The following is a 27,489-nucleotide window of genomic DNA, read 5'->3' as shown; positions in this document are numbered from 1 at the left end:
TTAATAGCCCAAATTGTTATTAGCAAACTTTTTAAATGAGGCATGCCAGGGATCTCTTGTTAAATTGTAATATTTAAATATTTAAATATACTTTACATGATATTGTCAAATTACTTTCAATGGGCTTTTCCCATTGATATTGCCATGGATTGAATCTTGGTTAACATTGAGCCTGATATTGTCTGTTCAATCCATGTCAGTGAATTTAGTATTGGTAAATGACGTTAAGAGTATAACAGATGAAGATGTTTGAATTTGCAAACAGTGAAGTTATTTTTATTAAAAGGTGGTGGTTGACCATCTTAAACAGAATAGTTTAAGAACATTACTCTCAATGTTTTCATCTGTAGCACATAAAAATTAAATTTCAGACACTCAACTGACAACACTTGTAATTAACACTAGGGTCATGTGAAATAAGCTTCAGATAATTTAAAAAGTCAGCATCAATCAGAATGGTTACATATGACTATAGAAGAATTACTTTCTACTATAGAATTATCAAACGTTACCAGGCCCAATGTCATTCAACAAATCAGGCCCACGTTTGTATTATTTTCTTGCAAAATCTCTTCTATATTTGTTTCTGTTATGATAGACCTAAACATGAAGCATTGAGGGGGTGTGTATTACAGTAATACAATCTAATTTATGCTGGGGAAATGAAAGCTGTAGCATTTGTTTTCATATTCACTTCTTGGCATGTTGGTAGGTTCACATTTAACGCTGCAAAGGGTTGACTCCTAATTACATTCTTGGGGATGAAATATCAATTGGTAAATGCTAAGTATAAGAAGATAGATTCCAAAGGATACTGGAGTTTTAATCTTTGCTGTTACTGGGTATTAAAGAGGTCATGTTGTTTTAAGTGATGCCTTAAAGGGATAAGATTGCCTACGATACATTATCATCCGTTTATCTACTTATGCCTATCTACACGTGAACAATGATCGTCTAAGTTAGTCTTGTTTTATCGTGGTCGGTCCAAACTCCTCCTCTACAGGGGCCTGATAAGAATTTCTCCTCTATGATGGTTAAATTTTGTTTGTAGGAAAACACGAGACAGAACTTTTGTCTGTATTTTGGCATTGTTCTACTGTCAGTGATATTGTACACAAATTAGCAAGTAAACAACAGCTCTTTGCGCCCTAAATTGGAAAAGCACAATGCAAATCGTGCTTTAATTTTCATGTGAGATCGATTAAAATCAATGATTTTGCATTAGCTGTTACTTTGTTTCCTATTTGTCCCGAACATGCCATTGCTTGGGGAAGAATGGTTAGAGTTTGCTGATGCATTTCAGTAGGAATAATAATCTGCAGTGTTATAATTTCGACACAACTCGTCAAATACAATGTCGATGAAAATACTTTGCATTTAATGAATGGTTTTCATAATTGCTGATGAAATCAAATAATCTTCACTGAGCATGTAAGCGAAGATTTAATACTAAACATTTCACTCCTTAAAATTACGTTCCGTAGTAAGTTACTATGGATGTTATGTTTTTTCAAAAGGAAAGCAATGGCACAGAATTTCATAAAAATGTAAGACGTTTTGATGGGACAATGTTACAAGATGGGAAATTAGGGAGGAGACAATGCTATGCGGCAATGTGACCTCATTCATCTAGTACCCTCAATTTTAGATGCGAGTCAATAAAAGTGGTAGTTTAACTCTCGAGTCAGGTCGAAAGCTAAAAAATGAGAGATCACCTAAAGAAAGACCTCAGAGCTTGGGTTCTACCAGACATAAAATACACTTCGGGACCACGCAGCATCGCAGCGAACCCTCTTTTTCCTCTTATTATCCTGTTAAGTGAATTATTCCATATATGTATACCTGTTTGAGAAAACACTCTCACTTTATCATTAACTCTCCCAAACAGGCTATTGCAACACAATAGAACTGGAAATGGATCTTTAATTAGCTTTCGAAACCTAAAAAGCTACACATATCTGCTTTCTGATGAAACTTAGAAACACAGTTGAACCAGTTTAAATTCAAACAAACCCAGTCAAAAGTTTCTGAAGCCTAACTGTTTTGTTAACTGTTTCCTTTTTCGACTCATCCTATAAAAAGATGAAATATTTTAAATGAGATCCTATTATATTACTACTTCCACGTGAAGCTACTGCGCCAAATGTAGTTCAGTTGATGTTGCAAATAAGGTAAATGTGGGCAATTATATCTGCTCTATACTTTTCTAATTTGTGGACAAAGCTTCTGGTATTGCCACCAATAAATACAGCACAAATAGACAAAGAAAATGTTTTCAAAGAAGTCTCTAAGATCATCTTTATCGATTTTCCTACGTTTTCACATCTTAAAGTAAACACCAGAGTACGCTGAGTAACACCCAATCACATCTCCATAATCACTGGTAATATAAATTATTTTAGTTACTCTGGCATCTACAATTGAAAACAGCTGGAAATAAATGTAATGGGGCAATCATATGAATAAACCAGTATCATGTTGTCTTTTTATATTAGTATGAATTCAATAGCAGTAAATATTGTTGATTTAGTACGTTATTTTAACAGGATTATGTAACATTTGCTTTGATTTGCTACTGTAAATAACTTTCTTTGCAGTATTTTATTGAACAAGCATGTAGCATTTTTCAAAATCAATTTCACTTGCAGAAAGGGACAAAAAACAAGATTTCCTCCTGAGCAACAAATCTCTACTAAGTGCGATCACAACCCATTGGCTTTCACATAGACAAGAAAACTTTTTGTGGGATACAATTTAATGTGGTTGTTGGGGGATGACATATTTTACAGTGAACAGAGTGAAATAAAAATCTACTTATTCATCTTTCTTAAATTATCACATTTCATTTAACTTTATACACGGAGGAAATACGCCCCTTTGAGTGGAAGGTAAGATAACTATTACCAACAAAAGACCCAGGTAAAGCAAACCAAAACACGGGAGCAGGTCATTAAGATGCTTGTAATGTATCAACAGTTCTTTTCTAATGGTGAGCACAAACAAATTGTGAAAGGCCCGTGGGCATCAAGCCAGCACAATGCTTTTAGGCTTGCATCGACAAGGGTAAAAAAAAATCTCCCTATTAGTGTGTTTAAACGGCTGATTATTCTGAGAGGAGTCCATGAAAGTTGCTAACACCAGAACTGGAGCTCCCCTTGCTTCCAAGACCCATTCAAAACACTGAGTCGATCAGATCGTTCCATTTGGAAAAATCTAAGCACCTTAATCTTTAATTCACAGAATAATCTCTCCCACCGCTTTACGTGTGTGACATTATCATACCATTTTATGGTCTTTTTAGACAATTGATTGAATGTTGCGTTGTGAATTCACCATGGGACACACTGGACTCATTCTCATATAACTTTATGGGCAAAGGGCGAGAGGAAGGGAGGGTGTTGGGGAGAGGGAGAGCAGTCGGACGAATTTGTCAACACTCTACACTTGATGTGAGTTGTAGGCGGAGAGGTGAACACTAATGATATGAAGGCACTACCTCCCATGTTCCAAATTAATCAAAATAGACAATTCGACCGAATTAAGCAAATATTCTAAACGACGAATACGGTACGTATCGGCATCCACTCGAAGTTCATTCCTGGCCTGTACTATTTTTTATGTGTCTCGTAGATGTTTTAACTGATTATAGTCATTATAGTTGCTTTGAAAAAGATGTATCTATTTGTATGTATTATTTCCTGGCCTACAAAAAGGAGCAGCTTGTGCAGGTATTTAAGGGTCCAACATGTTCGTGTCTCATGGTAATGTCAGGTAACAATACAAAAACATCGAATATCAATGCGTTGGGTGAAATGTAACCTTGGTGCCCTGAAAACAATCCATGGCCTTAAGTTACACCTTTGTAAATTAGATGTAAATACATGAAAACGTTATAATCTAAGTTCAGTACAGATGCTCTTCGTGCAAAAAAAACATGACAATGCAGGGTTCGCAAACGCGGCAGTGCACGCCGAGTAATCCTTTAGATAACAAACTCATTTATTTTGACGTAATGCAAGCTGGTGTTCCTACATTTGAAAATCTAGTGTAAACTACGTTTCTACTTTAATGCGTAGAGATCAGGAAGTGCGCCTTTATTATAAATATTAAGATTTTTTAATGGGGGGTTCATTTGTATATTGAAAATATAATAATAACAGTTGTGTTTTGTTAACGTCACAGTGACACCTGATTACCTTGCATCAAAATTCTAAGTAAATGTTTTAATCAGATAACTGCTTCCTGTTTGTCAGTGGTGGGTAACGTTCTTGTCTACTGCATGATCTTTTTTAGCTCTTTGCTCAACGAGCGGATTTCCTTTTCTCACAAACAACCAGTTTCTTTTTGCAACTTGTACAAGAGCTAAGTGAACGGTTATTGGTAACGTGCCATGTCTCAGAACATTTTTTTTCAGGAAAAAAGCTTCATTTTATTTATAGTCTTGACTTTTGGTACTAGGGTTTGACATTAAATAGCGTAGACAGAAAGGATTTGGTTTTAAATCGCACCTACAGAGAGCAGTGAATACTTGGTGTTGGACAGAATATTAAAATTGACTCTTTAACTGTCGTTCTCAGGGGTTTAAATCATATGATGATCATCAGCCGCATCTTCTAAGATGTTCTACGGACTTTTCAAATGGTGTTTTTATTATCTTCATATGTTATACACTGGCTGGATTGTTCACCTAATGTTTCAGGCAGGCTGGCTAATGTTCTACCCACATGTTTCTCTTTCCCTGCTCCCCATTGAATGACAAAGGAAGGCAGTTTTTTGCAGCCCGCAGAGCGGCTGCTCACAAACCACGTGACTCTTTTGGCGGGCGCTCGCACGCTGGAGCCCTGTTGGGAAAGGCTGCAACACGCATGCGCGCCTCCGTGCTTCCACCACAAAGTGCAATAGTCAAACCTCACACCAACCTGAGCATATGCCCGGTGTGTAGCGTTAGTTACCGCAGTCAGCAGCAAACCCCGGCGCGCTCTCAATTACTCTCCAAAAGAAATCGAATGCACATTATAAAAACGTAAACGTTTATTGATGATCTGTGATGCTATGGCCTCTGTGCACATGTTAAAATTATGCTGCGAAAAATTACGCGTCTCGTCCTTCCTTCCCTCCTGAATTTCAATGTAGCCATGAAAGATATTGAAGCCAATGTAAAGATCCAAACATTTTTATTATTAGCAAACCCAAAAAGCGCTTAGCAAACAGTTTTGGATTTCTTGTCATCGTTAATCTCAACCACTGCAATTTTAGAAACTTAATGGAACCATGAAAGATGACAAAATTCTTTTTGGTGTATATTTACAAAGTTTAATGCCGCTGTTTGTTGTTTTGGCTTGGCACCGTGCTAACATCGAGACCTTCAAAAGCAACTGGATAATTATCTGAACAGAAAACATGTGAAGGACTATGGGAAAAAGGCGGGAAAGTGGGATCAGCTGAGAGTTGCTCTCGTAGAGAACCGGCATGGACAGGACGGGACGAATGGCCTCATGTATGCTAAAATTATTCCATGATTCTAACCCTGCGGTGCTAATGCCGGACTGATTCCAAAGTGTCCAATGTCAGGTGGTGCAAATTGAATTTGATTCCATGTGGTAACTGCAGTGTCTGCAAAACCAAATTGATTCGCACGAACGTTATATTGGTGTAATTGCACTCACAAGTCCACCGTTCTCTGAACCGTGTTCGAAGTCATATTTATTAGGTAGAACGTTCGAGATGTGAACAACTGAAAGGCAGAATTCAAATCATTATCCACAAGTTGAAAACTCCCAAACTTCAGCTTCTATTGGCAATTTTTAAAAATTCCTTTCTAAATCACAAGATTAAATGCTTACAAATTTGACACCGTGAACCCTTGGCAAACACTATATAGGCTGAGAGCGGAGCAATGTTGTGTTTAACATCACAGTTGTTTAAAGTACACATTAGATGATTTTAAATTCCATGTCTAAACTCAATTTGCAGATTACCCTACTCTGGTGCTTATTTTTTTTCACCTGGTAGAGGTAATTGGGTTTTTTTTAATACACTTACAAATTATTTAAAATCTCTTATTCTAGATACCTCATTATTCCTTTAGAAGTTCAATTCTACTAACTACAGAATGCTCATTTGTCATTTGCGTACGCATGGAGAAAATTTAAATTAACATTAAATGACATTGGTCGCAATAAAGGAGCAAAATGCTGCGGATGCTGGAAAACCGAAATAATACAGGAAATGCTGGAAATACTGAGCAGGTCTGAAAGTATCCGTGGAGAGAGAAATAGAATTAACCTTTCAGGTATATGACCTTCCATCGTTCTGTAGTAAATAGATTATTGTTTATTAATAGAGCATACTACATTTGATATCCACCAAACGCAGCTGCATTTGAACTCGTTCTTACTTTTAAACATTTTCATTCAATTTCCAGAGAACCTGTATTCTATTTTCTGCTACCGAGTGAACCAAACGAAGGTGATAGATATGGTGAAAGCCTGATTTATACTTTAGAAAGAATATGCAATATTATACTCCGGAAGAATTTTCGAAGTGTTGGTAGTTTCTCTACAGATTGTAACATTAAGATTTTCTACATGTGTGGGGTAATACTTTTATAAAGTTAAACGGAATGAGAATGAAGTCCACAGCTCAGTCTGTTTTACTTTTTTTATCTTCTTGGAATATGGGTGAAATGCGCACTGCAAAGTTATCCCCATTTCAGTTGGAACACCAGGACACTTTTAATTAGCTTTTAGGTTTAAAAAAAAAGTTTGCACGAGCCTTATGCTTTTGTATATGTGAGTTTTGATGTCACTTCAGTGTTTACATTAGATTATTAAGAAAACGAATAGGAGCAAAACTCGTAAATCCAAATAACATGTACCAGATTTTAAAAATCACTGACATGCCGTTATATCGTCCGATAAGACATTATTCTCATTAGTGTGTCTTACTGTGGTCGTTACTGAATTTGTCACTAAATGATGCCAAACTTCACAGATGTGTATCTCACTATTTTGTACTTGCTGTCACTTTGTAATATGAAAAACAGAGAACATCGTGTTTTGAAAAAAAAGCTCTCCTATAATTGTGATGAATCCATGTATTATATACTGGAAATATACACTGCTTCTTGACGTTCCTTAAATCTATATGCAACCATACTTTTTTTAAACTTAAATGTAGTATTGGCTTTCCAGCTGGAAAAATTTTTGAAAAGTCAACTCATGAGCAAGTTCGTTGACGTAATGTGGCAAATCTTTATTTTATGTATAAGACAGGGGGTTAGTTCACTTTATGGATATTAGTCACTTATTTAATAATGTGATTGCTTGATTCAGCAATGATGATCTAACATTAGGGAATTCTGTTCTTATATGCGCTTAAAACATAAAGATGGAAACAGTGTAAAGCTGCAGCTACAGATAATTGTATGTTATGATGAACGATATGTAATAAACCTTTTATTTGTACACGACATTGTTTTAACAAGAATTCCATTCAAACATGTCAACAAACAGGCGAAATAAAGCTCTTAGTCACATACCACTGCAATACTTTCTAACAGCACTATGGGTGTACCTACACTAGAAGGACTGCAGCAGTTCAAGAAGGCGGCTCACCACCAATTTCGCAAGGACAATTTAGGGATCGGCAACAAATGCTGGCTTAGCCAAAGACGCCCACATCATGTGAAAGGATAAAATCTAATACTTAATTTCACAAATATTTCTTGCGAGTCGTCGTGTTTTTGTCAATTTCTAAAAATGGAAGTTTCGAAAAGTGATTACATATTGGAATCTATGCCGAATATATAAACAGACCACCCTTCATTGTCCCTGGTGGAAAATTGTTCATAGGGATGTGTGTTAAGAAAACAATGGACAGAAATCGTGGATAACTGATACCACAGATGCCGCGGCCTTTGGAAAAATACATTCAACTGCAATGATTTTGAAAATATAACTTATAAAAGAGTGATGTTATATTTAATAGGTCCAGCTTTTACACTTCAGAAAGACATAACATGAAACCAAAGACTAGCTTAAGGAGGAAGACACAGCTGAGCGTACTTTTTGGGCATATACAATGAATTCCTCTTATTCTATCATATACATCAAATATAAAGCTATGCTAATATTTTCAAATAGAACAGAACTTACATGGTATATTTACATGTTTAAAACACGAATTCTACGAAATGTTTTCACGGTTTCACTTTTCTACACAGCTGTAAAAAAGTTATCTTGGCATGCAAAATAGCACAATAAAAATTGTCTGAATATTGTGTTGTATTTCCTTTGAAAAACAATAACATAGTCGACCAATTAGGTGCGGTCTCTTTAAAGAACGGTTAACAGACCTCTCTGGATGACAGGCAGTTTGCCTTGTTCGTTTACTTTTGTTCAGAAGAGTAGCTTGAACCCGCTGTAAACTTCAGACGGTGCCCACAGTTTGTATAAGCCACACGAGCCGTGGGATTTATCACAGGCTTTGTTTATAAATTAAAACGTGGGAAAATACATTATTTTGACAATACACAATGTCCACAGCAAATGTTTTTCTTGTTGCCATATTTAAAAGTAATGTAATAGTAGGTCATTCATATCAGTTCTTCGCAGCTAAAGTTGGGACGTTCCTGACAGTTCTCGTAAAGATTTCACTTTTGGCAATACTTGATTCCATTTTCAGCCTTTGACTTTGCTGGTTTTGGCATGTGAGGCAACAAATTGTCAAGTTTACCATTCTCGTTATGTGGAATGTCAAGAAAGATTTATACATACGAAGTAGTCATATAATTTAAAGGCTTGATTAAAGGCGCTAGTTGTGAGTATCTGTGGCTGATACCCCTTCACTCTCTGCTACCCGCAGCGTATCGGTAGCTTTGTTGTAGTGCTTCAGCATTCGATGCAAAGTCAGCATTCAAGCAACAGCCTTTTAAGCCTTTGCGAGATTTTACGTTTGGGGCCCTGTCAGAAAGATCAAGTTTCACTTGCAGGATTTGTATCAGGTTTAACGCCTGAAGACGTATCACCACGTAAGCTGCAGCCGAGAAAGCCGTACCCTTCCAGAATTCTCCCTATTTTCACTTCACTTATGTCAGGGATGCTTCTGAATGATGGGGCTGGCACAGCTGACCTCACCTTGCTATCCGTACCCTACGCTGTCTGAAAGACCGGTGACTCTTTGCCTAAACATATAAACAGAAATACTGATAAAAATCAAAATAAAAAACTGCATATGAAATAAAAAACAGAAAATATTGGAAACACTTTGAAGGCCAGTCAGCACCAGCAGTGAACAGGCAAGTTAATGCGTCAGATGTAATCCTTCATCAGCAATATTGATTTGCCTTCCTTTTTCTACTTCATTAGCGAACTATTTGTACAAATACCAAAATCCTGACTTTTGTGGGTGACGTCAGAGTGTTTTAAATGTACAACATTTGCGGATTGGCACTAACGTCTTCCATCATCGTGTGTCAATCACAGTTTTGAATCGGCCACAAAGGCAGCATTTTGTGAAGCAATAGGTCGCTGAGATACACTAGCCGGTAAAAGTTACGTTTTAAGGACAGAACCATTCTGAAAAAATATGACGTTGACTTGCATTGGTTCCGGCTTTTAATGAATGTGGATGTATACAAGACCGTATGTGTAAAGGTGGGGCAGGAGTAAAAGAGACATTTTGAGGAAGTATCCTTTCTTATGTGGCTCTAAACCATACACACATTATAAATACAAAGTATTGGAAAAAACGGCATTGATTAAGAAATCACAGAAACTGATCAAACTTGAGCTATTTCTTTTCCGTAGCAACACAGTGAACGGTGGCTGGAATGGTGGGGTTTCAAGGATCTCGGACAGTCTAGGTTTATTCACAAGTGTCCTGTGGTTGCATTGAGTGCAGAATGAAACCTTGTATTTATGGTGCAGACACGATGGGCCGAATGGCCTCCTTCTACACAGTAATAATTCTGTGATTCTGTTATTATTTCATTTTTTCATTAAAACAAAAGTCCATCATGTGGGTTAAACATAAATTCATGTCAACGATTTCATGTCAACTGGAGGCATATTCCCAACGCAGGACATTACACGGTGCCAGCTTAAGAGAGGTGGTGCATGGTGCGGTGATTATTCTCCCATTGCATTTTTTTCCGGCGGCTCGCCAGTAAAGCAATGGCAGATGGCTTGTCGTCCTTTCAGTCAGGTTATGGGGGAGGGGGAAGAGAGAGAGAGAGAGAGAGAAAAAAGGAACAGTTTAGAATTGGAAATAAAATATTTTAATTAACATATTTAGGCTTTTACTGGAGAGTCTTAGAACCAGAATTCCTTTCACCATTCCTTTAGGACAATGAAATTGTTTCATTCAGTGCAAATGAGGGTAGTCATTTGTGAGCCTATCTTCACAAGGCAAATCTCCGAAACCTTGGATGTGATTATAGCTTCTGTTTTAACGTCCGAGTTGAGATAAATGGCAGAGCACTCTCAAGATTTAGTAGAAGTCTTTAGCAGATTATGGAAGCTAGCAGAATTAGCGACCAATATTGCATTCACATAGTGCCACTGTCTTTGAATAGATTATAAGATAAAACTCGTGGCTGATTTGCACTAGGATAGGCGTAATGGGGAGCCCGAAGGTGCTGTTCCACAAGGGGGAAAAGAGTAGAGAAGCTCTGCTTTGGAGTCCGCTCCCACTACTCCCGTTCCCCCCACCCCCGCTCCCCCGTGACGTACTTCCTTAAACAGATGGGAGAGAAGTATTGAAGAATCTGGTCAAGATTTACATTTTTAATTACGTTACCACGCAGTCTGGAGTGCATCGTTTTTGAAATATGAAAGGCATCAGGAACACACATCAACAAATATTGTTTAAAATTATTACGTGGAAAACTAAAAAACGCTTAAGGAATGATTCCCGTACATTAATTGATTGAAGGAGAAGTTCGCTTTCATCTATAAATTGTCTTCGACCGCCAGTGAAATCTTAACAATAGAAAATGATTTTTTTCTCTGACACCAGAAGCACAGGTTGCAGTTATACACCCATTTTTACATGGGTACGTGCCTCAAAATGGCACTATCACATAGATCCAATTTGACTGACCCATGCGCTAAACCCAAAATGTTTGAGATCCCTCCTGCTTGCTGGAATTTTTTTTATCATTGACGGGATGTGGGCTTCACTGGCTGGGCCAGCATTTATTGCCCATCCCTAGTTGCTCTTGAGAAGGTGGTGGTGAACTGCCTTCTTGAACTGCTGCAGTCCATGTGGTGTAGATACACACACAGTGCTGTTAGAAAGGGTTTTGACCCAGCGACAGTGAAGGAACGGCGATATATTTCCAAGTCAGAGTGGTGAGTGGCTTGGAGGGGAATTTCCAGGTGGTGGTGTTCCTTGTCCTTCTAGATGGTCATGGGTTTGGGAGGTGCTGTGGAAGGAGCCTTGCTGAATTCTCCCAGGGCTTCAGTTCCACGACGAAAGTGGTAGGACATCAATCCTGTGTGAGGTCAGATTCAAGAAGTTCCGAGGTAATTATGAATTGGATCTCTAGGTATTTATACATATGGCGGTTATTCGCATCTTATGCAAAGGGCACACTGTCCCTGGCTGCTTTGATATTAAAAAGGCAGCCACTAGAGAATAGAACTCCACTTCATGGCTGCTTACTCCGTGAGTTGTGACCGCAATGTAACTCGATTTGCAGGCTGCATTTTCCAACAGCTACTCTAGATGATCCCATAAAAGTATTGGCTCACTTGCGCTCTGGTGGAAATAATTGGAGCCAGGACTCCCTCCTCAAGGAGCAAAATATGAGAGCAACTGCCTCTCGCAGTTCTCACCCCATCCGCAGAGACCGGTCCTCCTTACCCTTGACATGCACCCTTAAACAGAGAGGGACAAACATAATGAAAACATCGATCAAAATCTACATTTTGTAATACTTGAACTCCAGCCTCATTTCTACTTTGCACGGGCGGCAGTTATTCCATTTGGGGAGAAGGCTAATGAGAGATTAACTGATCAGGTGGTCTCACACCCAATCGAAATTTCCAACAGATACCAGTTGGATTGTAGTTATTACTGTTTATATAGTAGAAGTACAGTGACTGTTGTTATGTAAGCAAATGTGGCAGCCGTCGGAAATACAGCAAGGCCCCACTGAAAACAATGCAAAAACAACAGGTGGTGACAGAGCTAAGAACAGCTATCACAATGGTGAAAGACTTCATAAATAAAAATTAAAAGTTCTGGAAATACGCAGCAAGTCGTTCAGCATCAGCTTTCTTTTTATGCATGCTGACCTGCATTCTGTTTTCATTTCGGGTTTCCGGTGTTTGTATTCATTTCTAAGTTACTCATTATCAGGTGAACTCCTGTTGTCCTCAAACAATACCGTGGAAACTATAACACATAATGGACCCAGGTTTGATATCCCACCTGAAAGTTGGCACCTCTGACGATAGGCTGAACCTATAACCTTCTCGACCCAGGAGCTGGAGCTACGGAGTCACGTTGACATTTTATCTCCAGATCATCTCGTCTCAATGGCGAATGGAAAAAAAAGTCATGGAAATTTAAAATATGCATTAAACGAATAAAACACCACATGTTCCCGTTCAGCGTTGCCGCCAGAGTAGATTGGAAACATATGTAAATACGACTACCATGGTTCTTTCGAAGTAGTGAAGCTACAGCCCAGTGACATTATATCATTGCCTAAGCCAATGGAAGCCAGTCAAGAATGAACTATATATTAAAGTCGAGCTACTTAACTGCTCACAACACCAAAAAATGAGAGGGGTGCTTCTTCAATATCACAGTCCGTATTCCCCTTAAAAGATGCATCACGTGATTAGTGACTTAATCTGATCAACCCGTTGTAGCAATGGGGTTGGGGAGTGAAATATCGAAACATTTCACCAATTACTGTTGGTTTTGAGATTTTTAACATGCATCATTTTGGATTGGAAGAGTTCAAGATAATCACAGCTGCCGCTGCTTGGTGGGCGGTTAACTTGCTAAATCAGCTTTTGATATGCAATAGGAAATTACAACCCAAAGGGCCGGTCGATACACGCATGATCACAAGATACGAAATTAAATTGCCTAATTAAATCGTAATGTTATCTACGTTGCCTCGAAGCAGGCTTCTATAAAGACAAGATGAACAATAAGGAGAAAAACAGCGATTCTCTCATTTTCATTCCATAAAGTCCCTCTTGCCTCTTAACTAGTTACAGTTTGGAACTTATTGGGCGCGCTTTTGCTATAACTTGCTTTTTTTTTCTCTGATAAACGGTACCTTCTTGAATATACGATACGATGAAAGTTGAATTCATAAACCCTCATGTCCCATTGCAATTCAATAAACATTCCTATTTCATACTGACTAAGGCAGAAGTTAGTTTTGCCTTTCAGAAGTAGATTAGAAGTTCAAGATTATTTCCGCATTACGAGCAACCCCTGCTTGTTTAAAAATAAACATGAATGCACGGATTCCAATAAGGCCTATACTAGGTATCGTTGTGACAATTATCTGTTATGTTTCTCATATTTCCTCAACATTGATGTTCCCCACTCCGCCTCACCCCTGTGGGAGAAACAATTTCTCAACGTATCCTTGTCTGACCTCCCCGCCCCCACGCCAGCCCGCAATGGACTCTGACCATTGATTCAGTAAAACTACCAGCTTCATGAACACTTCATAATGACTTTACTAGTAGAACCCCGCTTCGCGCATTGGCATTTCAATTGAAGTGGGTGATTGATATCATGCAGGGAAGGTCGAATACAGTACTCATATGTTAGTGGCAAAAAGCAAACGTGAAAACTAGCGTACTGCTTAGAAAAAGAGAGGCGCTCCAAAAATACGTAAGAACGTGCACAGAAAGACGTTGCCATAAAAACGTCACTTTTACTTCACGTGAGATTGGTTCTTCGAAGATATGCGCTTCATTTCATTTGTAATTTGATTTCTCAACTGCACGTCAATATAACTATTGTAATCTGTAACTATATCCGGCTGCTGAACTGTGCGTGGGAGGAGTCAGTCGATGAGGCTCAGAAGGGGAAAAACCTGACATGATAAACAATATTTTGCATACATTAATTTGACATGTGGGAGCAAACATTGTTATTCATTGGTCTGACATTATTAGTTTCCTTACTCCTGTGGGCGTCAATGGGCCATCTGATATGACCGTGATATGTAATTACGTTATTACGTACGGCAATAGTGCTAATATTTCTGAAATGTGAAAGGACCACTCCTTCCCAAAACGTTATTTCTGTAAAAATGTCAACTTGAGAAAGAACCGAACGAACGACCAACAACCAGTTCGAATGGCTGTGTGTGTTAACGCACAGTTGTAAAAGCACGTTGCTTTAATAAACACCGTGTTATGACACTTCTGGTTATGTCACCTTCACTTGTTTCATAATTTCTACTGCAGCTTATTATTCAACTAAGTACAGGTTTATAGTTATAACACGTTTCTTTGTGCATCAAGCGGAACGATAAATCAAAAATCCGTATTCTGTTTGAGACAGCATCAATTTCTTCTTGCAAGTGACAGGCCTGGAACCGAACTCGTTTTCAGTTATGACCTAAACGAAGGCTGTAAGTGTAGTTGATGATTATGCTGTTTTGAATAGTATGCAACAAGGTGTGTATCAATTCTGTATCATTTTCTGCTTACCTAAACGATAAAGAAAGTTCGTAGTTTCTGCGAACCTTGAATCGTAGCGCTAATAGCTGTCAATATAGCACAGTCATATTTTATGATTTTGAAGGCCAGTGGATTTACCAGGGTGCAATTCGTGCCCCAAAGGGCCCAATAAGCAAGGTTTGTACTGTTTTTAAAACAAAATAAGGACTTGCATTTATATAGCGCCTTTCACGACCTCAGGACGTAGCAATGCGTTTTACAGCCAATGAACTACTTTTTTGAAGTGTAGTCACTGTTGCAATATAGGGAATGCGGCAGACAATTTGCGCACAGTAATTTCCAACAAACAGCAATGTGATAATAAGCAGGTGATGTCTATGATGTTGATTCAGGGATAAATATTGGCCAGGATAGAGGAATAACTCTCCTGCTCTTCCAAATATTGCCATGGGATTTTTAGGTCTACATGAGAGGACAGACGGGTCCTCAATTTAACTTTTCAGTTGAAAGACGGTGCAGTTGTGCCTCAGTAAGTTGATTCATTTCTTTGAAGCTAAAAATAATTTTTTTTAAATCTAAAAAAATGGTGCAGAGAACAGAGAAACCATATGCAGTTCGTTCTCTCCCCAGCCTCTATTTCTCCAACACCATATCTGATCTGTACTTTGTGGATATTTTCCCATATAATTATTCTTAGAAACAAGTTTAAAATACAAATATAAGAGAAAAAAAACACTCTGGGGTATTTGAACACAGATTAATAAAGAAGGCATACTGATAATGACATTTGATAAATTTCATTAATAAGTACATAACATGCAGGGCAAATGCCTGCACATGCGCAAATCTCTTGCCTTGTTTCTACCCCCGGTGCTAGCAGCAGCCGGAGTCATCACACTAATATCATCACAATCTCACCTTGAGCAGGTTGGAATGGTATTACGAGGCGAATCTTTTTATAATTTAGTAGTTCTATGCCAGTTAACCTGATGTGCCGAATGCAAAATATGTTTAATGATGACAAAATAGGGTTTCGTTACGGAAATTACTCCTTCGATGTTATCTTTTCATTTTCCGCGTGGGGTGGTTTTGACTTTAACCCATCGATCTGCAAACGTCCACGCAGCAGCAACAGGCACCTTACGTACCATGCAACCTTTTATACAAACTAGTGGAAAAACAAAGACATCATGCTTACTGTCGCAGCATTAACGCCGTATTTTCATTATCTACAAATAGTGAACTCGTCTGGTTGTTGTTATGTTCCAGATTGCGTGTTGTTTACATATCGAATATTTACCGTTTTGCATTTATTTGGTGCTGAGTGAGAAGTATGTACAAGTTTTGAATAATTCCAAAGGCATCATTTAAGATGCTTTTAAAAAAAGAAATAGTAGATACTGACATAATTAAACTACAAAAATATTTCCCCTGGTGAGAAAACTGTTCACAAATACAATATTATCCAAACTGTTTTTTCAGGAGACAAACAGCAGACAAATATTTTGTGAGCTTTATCCCAGGATAATCAATTCCAGTAGAGACGTGGAACTGGTTTGTGTTGAAATAATTTGGCTAAAGAGAGCCCATGTGTTTAAGTTTTACATTCCTCAGTAGGTTATGATGCCAATTCAGTTGCTTGCATAAAATGATGAAGTTATGTGCGAGTTGCTATGGCTAATCCCCTCCTCCCTATTCAGACCTGTAAAATTAGGTAATCATTAAACAGACTATCGCCACGGTTCCTCCAGCGTTTATAAGGCTTGGTGGTCGTTAGTCAACAATTGTAATACATAAAGCTGGCAAAACCTTCTTGATATTGAGGCTGGCTCATTACTGGGCAACAACATATGACCGACTACGTGAAAAATTACAATTAAGCACTCAGCAACCCCAAACATATCACAACTCGCCAATGTCTAAGCTTCATTCTTAACACTGTTCAACGGGATATAGTAACGTCATGACAAATGAGCTGCTTAAATGCCCTTGAGAAAGTTCAAAACAGTTTCAATGTGAATGTTAAACATCACTGGCGCTTGGTCAATGCAATCACCTCAGTCCGATTTTCAAAAATAGACCAATCTCGAAATTGCTAACCGATTTTGCCTTGCAACTAGCATAAGTAGGTTTTTACTCTAATAATCAAGTAAATCGTAATCTCTTAAAATATTCGGAAGTTTGTTGTAACTGTTAAATAATATTTAATAACGCGTAAATAATAATCATATTGCGACATTTAAAGTATGTACCATACCTATTCCATAAATTACATCGGACCTCCTTAAACAGCCATTTCATTACGACAAAAGCTACTGATTGACAGCCTAGCATTTCAGCAGCTCCAAGTCTGTGACGTCTAAATGACAGAGGCGGGCCTTGAAGTGTCGATCGATGCGTAATTACCCCAGTAACGGATTAAGTCAGATCTAGAGCGGCCAGAATTAGTAAACTGGTTTTACAGTTTCACTTTCCCCATACCGCACTTTGGAAACATGGTTACTCACACTAGTTTATCGTACGGTGACTCTCACATTTTAAAGGTAAGTTCTTGTTCAAGTATTTTTGCATCAGTTGTTATTAATTTAATTTGATCTGTTTGGCAAAACTTGACAATTGGTACAAAAATCGGCAAAAAGGAACGAAACAGCTTAATCGCTCCACGAAGCTGCGAATGCCCAACGTGCACGCTTCATTTGCGCCTGCGTCATCAGTATCTGAGCCAAATATAGCTTTAGAGAGCGATACTAACACTTGTTTTACATTCAGGTGCAGCCCCGAGCATTGCGGAAAATCTACACGGTTTGGAAGCGTTAAATATGTAGCTTAAAATAATTTATCTTAAGTATCCATTCAATTTTTTTCTAAGAAAATACTATTGCGAAGATTGAAGTGGACCACGTAGGGATGAATATACTAAGGAGTTGAACAATAAATTTAATAAAGAATCATTTGAATCTCGGGAAACCTTTCCTTTTTTGAAACAGTGATAATGGAGGCGACCTTTAGCTGCAAATATAAATGCTTCTAAAATGTGACTGGATGCAGTCGAATCAGAAGACATAAGACACATGTTAATGAAAGCGGAAAACAGAACATCTGAATAGCAAGGCAAGCTGGATATGAACAGATGCATCCAAATAAGCTTTTTGTATATTTTTATAAAACACACGATCATTAAAAATGGGTTGAAATGAAGTAAATGTAAACAAGTTGTACATATTCTGAATATTTTTACGTATCTGACTAACCTAAACTCAGGCGTTAGATGGAAAATTTATAATTTTAGTTGCTTTTCACGATAACTGGTAGTCCTTTTTTAAAATGAGAAAATTATATTTTAGAATATAGACGTGCAAGCAGTGAAACCACGGATTGGTCTTGGTGAACTATCCTTTCACCGATACAGTTGCATACATACATTTTGCTCTGCAAATATGGTTATGATCGTTCACCAGAATAGTTCCAGGGATGAGGAACTTCAATTATGACCATAGATTGGAAAAGTTAGGACTGATTTCCTTGGAGAAAAGAAGGCGCAGAGGATATTTAACAGGGGTATTCAAAATCACGAGGGGTCTGGACAGAGTAGATAGGGAGAAACTGTTCCCACCGGTGAAACGATCAAGAACCAGGAAGCAGAGATTTATAGTAATTGGTAAAAGCACAAGTGACATGAGGAAAAACTTTTTCACACAGGTAGTGGTTATGGTCTGGAATGCACTGCCTGAGAGTTTGGTGGAAGTAGGTTCAATCAAGCATTCAGAAGGGAATTAGACTCTTATCTGAAAAGGATGAATGGAGGGATAAGGAGAGAAGGGAGTAAATGGGACTAAGTGAATTGCTCATTTGGAGCGCCGGTGAAGACAGGATGGGCTGAATGGCCTCCTTCTACTCTGTAACAATTCTGTGATTTTATTTTTCTTAGTTTTCACTTTGTTCACTCCTACATGAACAAACATATAAAAGGACACTGCGAAACATTGTATCTGGATAGCGCCGCCAGTCATGAATCATTTGCTGTATTATATCGATTTCTCGACATGTTGTGCAATCAAAAGTCAAAAACCAGTTGCAAACCACTTTGTGTTAAGCAAAGGCGTTTATCTTTAGAACGATCGTAAAAATGCTCCCGTTTGCTTTTGCTGCCACTTCAACTATTTCCGCTTTAACCTTTCAAGACATGAATATATTACCACACTTAATTCGTGTTTTATTTTGTGTTCTTAATATAAATGCTTTTCGTCCCAAGAGATTATGTTTAACAGATTGTACAATAATCTACATGCCTAGTACATGTTCAGTTGAAAACGTAATATTGTACTGTAGAAAATTGCACAGCCAATTAGTTCTTCGTCTGAAAATGTGGCATTGTACGGTAGATTCGGTAACACAGGCCGAGAGCACAAAACTGTAACAAAGCTCAGGCTTGGTTGCTGCTGCTGCTACACGGAGTGCTTGTCAATCAAGGTCAGTAACAAAACAAAACAGAGTGGGGGAAAAAAATTGCTTGAGAGCTTCAAGTCACAAACTCACACTCTGAACACTTGCGAACAAAGTAATAACAATAATAATGAAAGAGGAGCCCAGACTCTGGAACTGGGTTCGCTCACGCGCTTCAGCTCACAATCACAAAGTGGCGACCTCTACCAAGGATTGGTGAATATCCCCTTCCGGTTCGTCGCCGTGGTAACCGCGGCACAGCACAATTCACTGGTTGTCTTGGACACTGGATAGAGCGCAGCAGACGCGTGTGTGTATATAGAATATACCTCATCCACTATATATCTACATAGAGTACGGGCACCATGACTCAAAGATTAGCTTTACAAGGTAATATTTTAAATATTATAAGCATTATTGACTTGTTTTGAAGACTACTTTTAGAAATGAATAAGGTGGAAGCTATTGTCCTTTATTGCTAAGGGAAGGATGTAAAGTTACTTATTTAATTTGAAGTTACAATTAAGCAGCGATTATTTTAAAAAAAGGCTTGCACTTATATAGCACCTTTCATCACCGTAAAACGTCCCAAAGCGCTTTATAGTCAAATAATTTTATATATAATTGTAACTATTGTTGTAATGTAGGAAACTGGACAGCAATATCTCGCAGAGACCAAAGTGAAAATGAGCAGATACACCTGTTTTTGTGATATTGTTTGAGGAGTAAATATTAGCTGAGGAATTTCCCAGTTCTTTAAGCAGTTCAACCTCCTGGGGGTTACCATTGAACAGAAACTGAACTGGACGAGCCATGGTTACAAGAGCAGGTCAGAGGCTAGGAATCCTGCCGCAAGTAACTCACCTCCTGACTCATCGAATCCTGTCCACTATCTACAAGGCACAAGTCAGGAGTGTGTTGGACTACTGTCTGCTTGGCTGGTTGAGTGCAGGTCCAACAACACTCAAGAAGCTTTATACCATCCAGGACAATGCAGCCGCCTGATCAGTGCCCCTTCCACAAACGTTCACTCCCTGCACCACTGGTGAAAAGTGGCAGCAGTGTGTACCATCTACAAGATGCATAGCAGGAATTTACCAAGGCTCCTTAGGCAGCACCTTCCAAACCCACGACTGCTACCATCTAAAAGGACAAGGGCAGCAGATACATGGGAACACCACCACCTGGAAGTTCCTCTCCAAGCCACTCACCATCCTGACTTGGAAATATATTGCCATTCCTTCACTGTCGCTGGGTCAAAATCCTGGATCTCCCTCCCTAACAGCACTGTGGGTGTACCTACATCACAGGGACTGCAGTGGTTTAAGAAGGCAGCTCACCACCACCTTCTCAAGGGCAATTAGGGATGAGCAATAAATTCTGGCCTAGCCAGAAACACCCACATCCCATAAATGAATAAAATAAAAAGTGTGATGGAATCTTTTATAGCCCCCTGAGTGGGAAGGCAGGACTTCAGTTTTAACAGCTCATATGAAAGACAGCACCTTCACCAGTGCAGCACTCTCTCAGCATCACAGAATCTTAATGGCACAGAAGGAGGCCATTCGGCCCATCGTGTCTGCGCTGGCTCTCCAATGAGCATTGTGACCTAGTGCCATTGCCCTGTCTTTTCCCCGTACCCTGCACCTTGTTTCTATTCAAATAAAAATCTAATGCCCTCTTGAATGCCTTGATTGAACCTGCCTCCACCACATTTCCAGGCAATGAATTCCAGACCCGAATCACTTGTGTGAAAAAGTTTTTTCTCACATCACATTTGCTTCTTTTGCAAATCACTTTAAATCTATGCCCCCTAGTTCTTGATCCTTTTATGAGCGGGAGCAGTTTCTCCCTCTGTCCATCTGTTCTCCCTCCATTCCTCTGTCCACCCCCCTCATGATTTGAAAACTTTTATCAAGTCTCCTCTCAACCTTCTCCTCTCCAAGGAAAACAGTCCCAACTTCTCCAATCTATTCTCATAGCTGAAGATTCTCATCCCTGGAACCACTCTCTCCAGTGTGTTCAAATCCTTCCTATAATATGGTGCCCAGAACTGTACACAATAGTCCAGCTGAGGTCTAACAAGGGTCTTATATAAATTCAGCATAACCTCCCTGCTCTTGTACTCTATGCCCCTATTAATAAAGCCCAGGATACTATATGCTTTATTAATTGCTCTCTCTACCAGTCCTACCACCTTCAATGATCTATGCACATATACATGCAGGTCTTTCTGCTCCTGCAACCCCTTCAAAATTTCACCCCTTATTTTAACATGTCTGTCCATGTTCTTTCTACCAAAATGCATCACCTCACACTTCTCCACATTGAACTTCATCTGCCACCTATCTGCCCACTCCGCCAACTTGTCTATGTCCTCTTGAAGTTCCACTCCATCCTCCTCACAGTTCACAACACTCTCAAGCTTTGTATCATCTGCAAACTTTGAAATTGTCCCTTGCACACCAAGTTCTAGATCAGTAATATATATCAGGAAAAGCAAGGGTCCCAATACTGACCCCTGGGGAACTCCACTCTGAACCTTCCTTCAGCCCGAAAAACATCCAATGACCATTGCTCTGTGCTTTCTATTTTTCAGCCAATTTTGAATCCACATTGCTACTGTCCCTTTCATTCCATGAGCAATAACCTTTCTCACAAATCAGTTGTGTGGCACTGTGTCAAATGCCTTTTCAAAGTCCATGTACACCACATCAACAACATTACCCTCATCAACCTTTTCTGTTCCCTCTTCAAAAAACTCCAGCAAGCTAGTTAAACACAATTTCCTCTTTAGAAATCCATGCTGGCTTTTCCTTATCAACCCATATTTTTCCATGTGACTACTAATTCTATCCCAAATATTTGTTTCTAGAATCTTGCCCACCACTGAAGTTAAACAGATTGGCCTGTAATTGCTGGGCTTGTCCTTACAACCTTTTTTGAACAAGGGCGTAATGTTTGCAATTCTCCAGCCCTCTATATCACTCCTGAGTCTAGGGAAGACTGAAAGATTATGGCAGTGCCTCTGCAATTTCTACTCTCACATCCTTCAATATCCTTGGATGCATCTCATCTGGTTCTGGTCCCTTGTCAACTTTAGGTAACGACAGCCTATCCAACACTTCCTCCTTATCAATTTTGAACCCTTCTGGTGACAGAGTTTCCTTGTCTATCACCATGGCCTGGGTAGCATCTGCCTCCTTGGTAAAGACAGATGCAAAGTATTCATTTACTACCTCAGCCATGGCCCCTTCGTCCATGTGTAAATTCCCTTTTAGGTCCCTAATTGGCCCTACCACCCTTTTACTATTTATATACCTATAGAAGACTTTGGGATTCCCCTTTATGTTGGCTGCCAGTCTTTTCTCATAATCCCTCTTCACTTCTCTAGTATGCTTTTTCACCTCCCCTGTATTGTACTTCAGTACTGTACAGGAGTATCAGCTTAGAGTTTGTGTTCAGGTCTCTGGAGTTAGACTTGAACCCACAACCTTAAGACTCAAAGGCAAGAGTGCTACTATTGAACCACAGTTAATATTGTGTGCTTTTTTTAGGACTCTGTTGTTGAATCAGAGTTCATGTGTTTCACAAATTTGTTTACTTTTATTTCCAAACCATCACCTCTCCCCACAGTTTTTGAGCAGTACCAGAAGGCTAGAGCACAATTTGTACAAACAATTGCAGAACTTGCAACAAGACCACAAAATATTGAAACTCTACAGAATGCAGGTAAGCCAAGATTGTTCTCTGGCATTCAGTGGTAAGTACAGATGTTTTGCATTGTGAAAAAAATGTTTGCTGCTGATTTTTGCAGAAATATTCATAATGTACAGTTTTAAGAAATTAACCATCAATTTCAGCAGCATGTTTGTTTACCATTTGATGCCATACAAGCTGTAGCATTAATATAAGAAAGTATTACATAGCTAAGCATGTTTTGTTTTGCAACGTTTTGGTTCAAATTTGTACAATAGTTATGAATTTCTGTGCTGAGAAAGTATTTGGGAAAAGTAATGAAAAAACTACAAAGCTGTACCTAGTCAAGTGTGCTTTACTGAAATCCAGGGGTCAATATCTATATACATTTCCCAGTTATTAATTATCTAGCTTGATGAACTGGACTTGGATGGAATCACATAATTTGATAGTGCCTTTAGTGCTTATACAATGCCTTTAACATAGTAAAACATTCCAAGATACTTCACAGGAATGTAATTAGACAAAAATTGACAGCATGTCAAAGATGGTAATATTCTGACAAGTGACTAAAGTCTAAGAAGTAGATTTTATGAGTATCGGAGAGGGCTTATATGGAATATACAGAAATGCACATGACTAAAAAGGGCTAAATTGTGATCTTCCTGGCCAGTCCCTGTGTCTCTGCACTATCAGATTCCATATCTGTCATTGTTCTCTGTCAATCTTTTCTGTAGACAGCTCCTGAACTCTCTCTTGAAGTTGATGGTACAAACACCAGCCTCCCATCCCCCTCCACCCCATTACCAACTTTGTAAGTTCATTGCATACATTAGTTAAATCTAAATAGTTTTTTGTCCTCTGCCTTCTAATTCTGAGACCATGGCCTCTTGTATGATCTGGGACTATGTGAAAGATCATTGAGCCTTGGTTTCAATGCCTAGATGTCTTACAATAGTGATTAGACCTATACACAATACTTCCCGGTTGGACTGGATCAGTGATTTGTGCAATTTTAGAATCACTTCCTGAGTTTTGTACTCTATTGCTTTGGCTACACAATCCAAGATCCTGTTTGCTTCAATTAGTACTGATGGCTTGATTGCTCCATTACCCTTAAATTCTGTTCCTGTATTGTGTTTTGCTCTGTTGATTAATAGAATTTGGTTTAAATTGTCATTCTTTATGATGTTTTCCTAATCTGCTTGTTTTTGTTCATAATTAAATGGTAACCTCTCTTTAGCTCAGCATCCCACCCCTATCTATGTCCATCTATGCTTGATAAGTTGTTTTCTGTTGTTTGCATTCCTCCTAATTTGGTATCATTTTTAATCTTTATTTCTTGTGAACTTGACATGATCCTTCATTTTGTCAAGATTGAAAGCATTTATCTAGATTTGGGATGGGAAATGAAGAGAAGAGTGGTCAGTATCACAAAAAGCACTGTCTGATTATATCTAAGAATCATCACTTGTGAATGCGCATCTACTTCTTGTGTAACTTCAGCAGGAATAATGTACTATTGTAAAATTTAAATGTCACGTAGAGTTAGATGAACTGGTTGAGGTAGATAATGACCAAATGACTGAGCTTGTAAATGTATATGTTGTTTGTCTTTCAAGGCAAAAATGACCATGTTCATCATCAGGAGTATTTGGTAGGGTTCCAGTGGATATGTAGGTGACTGCTAAAGCTGATCTGCACCTAGAAGGTTCTGGTGAAAATAGGACAGGATACCGCAGCCAATTGAGTTTTGAATGAACTGCTGGCTTGGGATTTCCTCTCCTTGGAATTTTTTTTCTGCCTCTGATATGCACTTGCTTTCAAAGGAGGCACACTGTTCTTTTCTTTGGTTGTGCCAGGTGCAGTGATCCTCGGCAAGCTTCTCCCAGGACTTGGAGTCGATATCAAAATTCTTAAGTGAAGCCTTCAGAGTATGCTTGCAGCGCTTCCTTTGATCACCATGAGAGCGCACCCCAGACTCAAAGCTCTCTATAGAAGACTCACTTTGGTAAGTAAGTGTCAGGCATTCTGGCTCTATGGCCAACTCAGCTGTGACTGTCTCAGTATGGTGTGGATACTTGACATGCCAGCTTGAGTAAGCACCTCAGTGTCTGGCATTTTGTCCTGCCATCTGATCATCATGAGCTTTCAAGGCAGCTCAAGTGAAAGTGATTGAGTCTTGGCATGACTCTGGTATCCAGTTCAAGTTTCACATGTAAAACAGAGTGGGCAGGACTATTGCTTCATAAACTTTCAGTTTTGTAGGCAGGCTTGCTCTTCTTCATTCCCTGATTGATGTTTGAAGTCTGCTGAAGTCTACACTTGCTTTGGGAATTTTTGCACCATTGATATAGACAGCTTGAGAGAATGTGCCGCCAAGACAAGTGAACTTATCCACTACTGACAGGTTTTCGTCATGGACAAGATAGGCTCAAGTTAGGGCTTTCCTGGAGCAGGCTTTCTTCATGCTAATTGTAAGGCTGAAGTTGTCACGTGCATTGGAGAACAAATCTGTGCTATGTTGCATGTCCAGCTTTCAACTGGCAGCTAATGTACATTGGCAAATGAAATCATGAATTATGACCTTGGAGACCCTGGTATTTGTCTGGAGTGGTCTGATATTGAGCAGCTTCAGGTCCATGCGATATCTGATTTCGATGCCAGAATCACCTTCATGGAAGGCATCTGAGAGCATTGCAGAGAAAAACATACTGAAGAGGATTGGCGCTAGCATGCAGCCCTGGTTAACTCCATTAATGACTGGGAATGGGTCAGAGGACTCATTATCATCCAGGATATACCCAAGCATGCCACCATGGAACTGTTGAACCATTATGACGAATTCTCAGGGCAGCCAAATTTCTCCATTACCTCCCATAAGCCCTCACAGCTGACTGTGACAAAGGCCTTGGTCAGGTCAACAAACGTAGAGGTTATCTCAATCTAAAAAGATGCCTGCTTCCAATCAATTCCTAGTTTTCTAAAAATAGGATGTAGTTTGCCATTTCGCCCCTCTCACTGATTGTTGTCTTTTTTTCCCCATTATATCACAACACCATATTGTATCAAGTGTCTGGTATCCTAGATACACTAACTCAATGAAAGGGAGTTTGGTAATAAGAGAGAATTCATAATTAGTGGTTGTCTGAAATAATTGAAACATTATAATAAAACAAATGGAAATCAGATACATAAAAAACACTACTTCCAGCAAATTATATGTTTCAGTCGCTTGGTCTGTTCATGCACACCTTTCAAAGTCTTTCCAATAAATGCATAATCCTATTCCTGTTTTTTCTCAAACAATGTTACTTCACACTCCTCTGTTTCAAGTTGTATTTGACCACTCTGAAAACTGGTGTATGCCTTCTTAAAGCTTTTCAAAGAACATTCTTTTATCAGTGGGACCAAATTTGAGAGAGTGCACTCTGTACCCAAGTTTAAATATATATCTTTACATATGCTGAGACTAAAAGTGGATTCAGAACATACCTCTGGGATACAGCATTTCCATCCATTCTTCTTTTACTTTAATTCTTTGTTTTCTGTTCCTCAACCAACCATCTATCATTACTGCTATATTTTCTCTTAAGCCTTATGCCTGTATTTTCCTAATGAGTCTCTTTTGAGATACCTCATCAGTGAGTTCTGAAAATCTATGTGCATTACATTTATTGTATTTCCTTAACTTGGCCAACCGGCCTAATTCCTATAAAATCAAACTGTTATTAGTTCAAATTCTAGCAATTTTATTAAACACAACTTGCCTTTAACAAATATTTTCTAGTTTAATCTCAAAGTACGGATTCTAAGGCTGAGATTTTCCAGACCTGCCCGTCGGGATCTTCCTGTCCCGCTGAAAGTCAAAGGACTTTTGGCTGGCCCATTGCATCCCCTGTGGCAGGTTCCGCCATGGTGGGGCCGGAAAATCCCAGCCAAAGGCCCAAAAATAATGGTGAAGCAGTGGGAACTTCACAGGTGCAGTTAAACACAGGAATCAGGAAGTTCAATTTGCTTTGCTGCTCTCAAGCTTTGCTGCACTGTTAACTTGTTGAGAGATTTGGCATTGAAGCACATAAGGACCGTGAAGCTGTTGAAAATACTTATGCATTAAACGCTAGAAATAAGTGGGCTTGTACTTTTAAGTATAAGTGAATTTCTAATGGTGCGGTAACTTTAATTACTGCTAATCAATGTCTCTAGCACTGAAAATCTACTTTTACAAGTATTGAGTATCATTCCATCAGCTTTTAGTTATTATTGGAGATTTTTAAAACTGAATCGTAGAATCTGAGAATGGTTGGAGCACAGAAGGAGGTCATTCGGACTGTGAAACTCACCTAGTCCCTACATTTCCATGTAACTCTACAAATTTTTTCCCTTTTGAAAGTTACAATTGAATCTTCCTCTACCACACTTTCAGGCAGTGCATTTCAGATCCTAACCACTTATGTAAAAATGTAAAAACATTTTACATTGCCCTAACATTCCCCTTGTTTCTTTTGCTAATTACCTTAAATCAGTGTCTTCTGGTTCTTGATCCTTCCACAAATGCAAACAATTTCCCCCTATCTACTCTGTATGGACCCCTCATGATTTTGAACACCTCTTCAAATTTTCTCTTAATTTGCCCTTCTCCAAGGAGAATAGCCCAGTGTTTACAATTCACTGAAGC

The 27,489-nt window shown here is 38.9% G+C and overlaps 1 protein-coding gene and 1 long non-coding RNA gene across 3 annotated transcripts in view; one reads left to right on the top strand and one right to left on the bottom strand.

Moving 5' to 3' along the window:
• Positions 1-15,454: 15,454 nt before the first annotated feature.
• On the bottom strand, positions 15,455-17,067 carry LOC144678586 (uncharacterized). Its single transcript, XR_013576139.1, has 2 exons — positions 16,927-17,067; positions 15,455-15,837 (listed from the first exon to the last, which is right to left on the bottom strand). It is a non-coding gene; the product is annotated as an uncharacterized LOC144678586 (long non-coding RNA).
• A 19-nt stretch (positions 17,068-17,086) lies between these two features.
• The window catches only part of spag6 (sperm associated antigen 6), a 217,176-nt gene continuing 206,773 nt past the window's right edge, over positions 17,087-27,489 (top strand). The window contains exons 1-3 of one of the 2 annotated variants that reach the window (XM_078538321.1): positions 17,133-17,212; positions 18,598-18,755; positions 22,749-22,844. In XM_078538321.1, the coding sequence (XP_078394447.1) occupies positions 18,620-18,755; positions 22,749-22,844 (232 nt within the window). In that variant the 5' untranslated portion in view covers positions 17,133-17,212; positions 18,598-18,619. Of the gene's footprint in view, positions 17,213-18,597; positions 18,756-22,748; positions 22,845-27,489 lie in introns of both variants that reach the window. The other variant, XM_078538315.1, reaches the window with a different exon arrangement.

Source organism: Cetorhinus maximus, chromosome 3 (assembly GCF_964194155.1).
Source record: "Cetorhinus maximus chromosome 3, sCetMax3.hap1.1, whole genome shotgun sequence".
Classification (NCBI taxonomy): Eukaryota; Metazoa; Chordata; class Chondrichthyes; order Lamniformes; family Cetorhinidae; genus Cetorhinus; species Cetorhinus maximus.
Note: the sequence above shows the minus strand (reverse complement) of the source record. Positions and strands in the feature narration are given on the sequence as shown.